We start from the raw sequence: 3,800 nt of genomic DNA on the forward strand, positions 1-3,800 counted from the left end.
AGGAGCTGGGTGGCTTTCTCCGTCAGGAGATGACGGATGCGGCGTATATTAAACAGAAAGAACCTGCAGGTTCTGGCAGTGGAGGATACTTGTGGAGCCAGGGAGAGGCAGTTATCAAGAGTCACCCCAAGATTCTTTGCCGTACGGTATACACTCAAGCAACACCTTTGCTGCAGTATACAAGGAAAAATTCCTCCCAGAATAATCAGAACAGTCAAATGTCACAGGTTTATTTAAATACTGCAAATTTAAGGAAATCAGAAATAATAAACAAAATATACAACAGTGGAATCAGTAACTTGTTTTGGAAGACATTTAAAAGGCCAAATCTTTCCCATTGTACAAACACACAAAAAATATATATATCAAAAGTAATGTGTTCACGGATCTGTATTAGACACAAACTAGAAAAGAATGCATTCCCCACAATGAAAGTAAAGTAAACCATTAATTTCAGTTCAGAAACTTAATGCCAAATGAGACTTCCCAAGTGCATTTCTACGTTTGTGTCTGATAGAGGTGACTTTAAACTGTAGGACTTACGATGCTTTTCTTGTTTTTCTTACAAGAATAGAGGTCAGCTGGCAATCTATGCAATATACCAGTGTTGTCACAGCACCTTCTTATGATCATGTTGTTTGTTTTGAATGGATGCAGCAACAAATTGACCATATCTGATCATTTCAGTATTGTGTTAACGCAATAGATTGCATAGCCTCTCAGACAAGATTGTTTTATCGACCATATAACTGTTGGAAAAGAAAAAAAAAAAAGAAAAAAAAATCAGTCCACTACCTAGACCTCCGATCTTTTTTAGTTTTTTCAATACTTTTGTCCATTGTCTTTTCACTGTCCCCTCTGCACTTAGGACAGTACCACTTCCCCTTGGGCTTATAGGTAAGTCCAACGCATGAAAAGTGGAACCACTCGATAGGACACTGTTCGTTGTCGCAGCCTATCATCTCCCCGTAGGAAACCTGGTCGCAGAGGCAATAAGTGGGCTCGTTGGGGTCGATGGTGAACTCCACCGGCGACATCTCGCGCTCCTGCTTAGCTTTGGAGCGCTTCTTCTTCTTGGCCGACTTGGACTTCTTCTCCTTGGGCGGCGGCTCCTCGCCCTGCTCGTCCACGCCGTTGGTCGTGTGGCAGGAGTCGCGGCTCTCGCTGTTGCGCTGGCGACGCGGTCGGCGGGCCGATGAGCGCTCCGGGGGCACGACGTCCTGCTTCACCTTCTCCACGATCTTCTCGGGCTCCGCCGGCTCCTGGAAACACTGCGAGTGGGAGTCCATCTGACGCGCGCGGTTCTCCACCAGCTCCATCATCTGCGTCACCACGTGGATCTTCTCATCGCCCAGCTCCTGGCTGCTGATGAGCGCGCGCTGGAGCTGGACCTGCAGCCGCTTCTTCTGGCCGCCGTCCGTCTCCTTCTTGTACTTCTCATACACATGATCGACCTCCTTCAGCACCTCTGCAACACACACCCACACACATAAATGTCACTACTTCAGTTAGGCTATGTCTCCGGGAATAGCTTCCCTGGTCAACCCACTTTGAACGGATATCAAACCGCAGATCTCTATTTAGTCTAACATTTCCATAGCCATAGAAATAGTAGCATATCCATGAAGCTGCAATAGGATAGCTTGCTCTCGCATCTTTCAACCCGGGAACCGTGGTCGACTAATATATGAGACGGTAGGCGACTATTAGCCAACAGTCTTTAGATGATACACTTTATTGATCACATCAGTAACATCCTAAAAAACGAAATGCAATATTGGCTAACACGAGTAAAGTCATTCTTGCTACAATATTTCCAAGCTACACGGTCGAAGTTTAAATCCAGCTTCCGCAGTCAAAGCGTTCGGCTATACGGAGGAAGTGACGACATGCGCTGTTCGAGTTGTGAGTAGCTCGTTCGCCAAATTAATTTCATACATGTTTCAATAGAGCTGAGCGCCGAAGCCATAGACGACCAGTTGATTTTCTGTAAGCAAATTTGCGGATTTATTCCACTGTTGTTCGTGTCTGTGTCAGTGCCAACCCCAACAGAATGTCATCTTGTTTACCCTTTTCACTTCATGTGAACGAACTGGAGTACCCAGGCAAAGACAAGCTAGTGCAGAGCTCGTAGAACGACTAAAGTTTTGCCTGTAAAGCCTTGTTTATATAACAATAAAGACTGAAATAGGCCTACGTGTGGATAGATCTCCCGAAATGTCTGCAGACTAATCTGTTTCTAGGAGCTTGCCATTTCATTAAGCAGCAAATGAGCGTCATCATTGTAATTTACCTAACAAACAACGAAGAACAAAAGCGTACTGTATGTCACGAATATGGCACCCGCTTAACTATACTATCAATAAGTAACCGTTTGTACTCGACGTTAGATGCTTTTTCGGAGGTCACGTTACTACTAGCCAGCTGCCTGCTTTGCAAGCTAGCTTTTAGAGTTATCTAATTATTGGCAAAATGGCTGAACGTTTCTTACTTCAGTTTCCTAGCAAAGCGCCTAGCTATCACACCTCGAAAGGGACCGTTCGGGTTTCAGAGCTCTCCGTTGAGTTTATCCCCATTTCCGACAGCTAACCGGGGCGTTATATTTTATTAGCCAGCTAATAAACTATCGACCAATCTATAAATCTGTAGCTTGCGTGAAGATTTTGTCTACGCTGTATGTCAGCACTGCATCACGAGAACACAAAGCAGCATGCCAGCTAGCAAAGTGTTACATTGTCGCCTATTGATTCCTTTACGGTCGCTACTGTAACAAAGTAATAGCTTTATGTAAAGAAGTACCTACCTTGATACTTTGTATCAATTTCCCGCAACAATGAAACATTCCTCTGTATGTCCAAAGGCAAAGACTCCACACATTCAAGATAATCCTCCACATAGCTGACCAGTTGTGTTTTTTCCACGTTTGGATGATGATGTCCCAACATTGTGATGGCAATGCATTAAGCAGATCGACACACTACGCGGAGAGAAAATGAATGGTCTAAGAAAACACATTCAAGGGGAATAATATGTCTACGATATCACTGCTACACCTAGTTGTCTATTCTTTTCGTGCAGCTCAATCGGCCGGACTAGTAACTGCAATTCACTTCAAACAAAACTGTGCTTTCTGCGCATGACCTGAAATATGCCTTATAAGGCAATGCACCGCGTTTTTGCATTTTCCCGCAGCTTCCTTGTCAGGGGGTTGGACACAAAGATGGTGGAATTTTAAAGTAATAACACCTCTAGTTTACATTTCACTTTCACTCGGGGGGCCAGCGTTGAATTTTCTCTCACATGGTTAATGCAGCTCAATGTGCATAAACAGATATCAATGACATTGTATTATATTATATTATATTATATTATATTATATTATATTATATTATATATTTTATTATATAATATTTTTATTAAACAGAAGAATTCGGATATAACATAATAAATTCAATTGGTGTGTGGGGGGAGGGGGAGGTGCATTTCAAAGAACATTTGTTCAAAATTTAGATATGAGGATGTAAAATGCACAAAAAACTGCATTTGTATGCTGGGGGAATTTATTTCAGTAAAAAGGCAAGTTCACTTCTCAGGTTAATTTTAAACACCCTTTACAATTACACATGATATTAGAGTCTTCCTATCGCAGGTGAAGCCCTTTATGTTAATCTTTTTGACAATTACTGTTTGAGCCATGGGTTCCCAGAAAGAGGCGTGACTTCCTTTAAGTCATATATTCAGGCAATCATGTGGCAGCAACTAAATGCATAAAAGCATGCAGCCATGGTCAAGAGGTTCAG

The 3,800-nt window shown here is 42.7% G+C and overlaps 1 protein-coding gene across 1 annotated transcript; it reads right to left on the reverse strand.

Moving 5' to 3' along the window:
- Positions 1-209: 209 nt before the first annotated feature.
- On the reverse strand, positions 210-3,116 carry LOC133135478 (inhibitor of growth protein 2-like). The gene is made up of 2 exons (XM_061252510.1): positions 2,804-3,116; positions 210-1,468 (listed from the first exon to the last, which is right to left on the reverse strand). Exons 1-2 carry the CDS (start codon positions 2,943-2,945, stop codon positions 792-794), a joined length of 819 nt encoding a protein of 272 aa, XP_061108494.1. The 5' UTR covers positions 2,946-3,116; the 3' UTR covers positions 210-791.
- Between the last annotated feature and the right edge of the window lie 684 nt (positions 3,117-3,800).

This window comes from Conger conger, chromosome 8 (genome assembly GCF_963514075.1).
Source record: "Conger conger chromosome 8, fConCon1.1, whole genome shotgun sequence".
NCBI lineage: Eukaryota > Metazoa > Chordata > Actinopteri > Anguilliformes > Congridae > Conger > Conger conger.

What these genes read in the sequence shown, in the direction of transcription:
- LOC133135478 (XM_061252510.1), bottom strand. Translation starts at nt 2,945, where the DNA reads ATGTTGGGACATCATCATCCAAACGTGGAAAAAACACAACTGGTCAGC. An exon ending in AATTGATACAAAGTATCAAG is followed by an intron (nt 1,469 to 2,803) that starts GTAGGTACTTCT and finishes TGTGTGTTGCAG; the next exon opens with AGGTGCTGAAGGAGGTCGAT.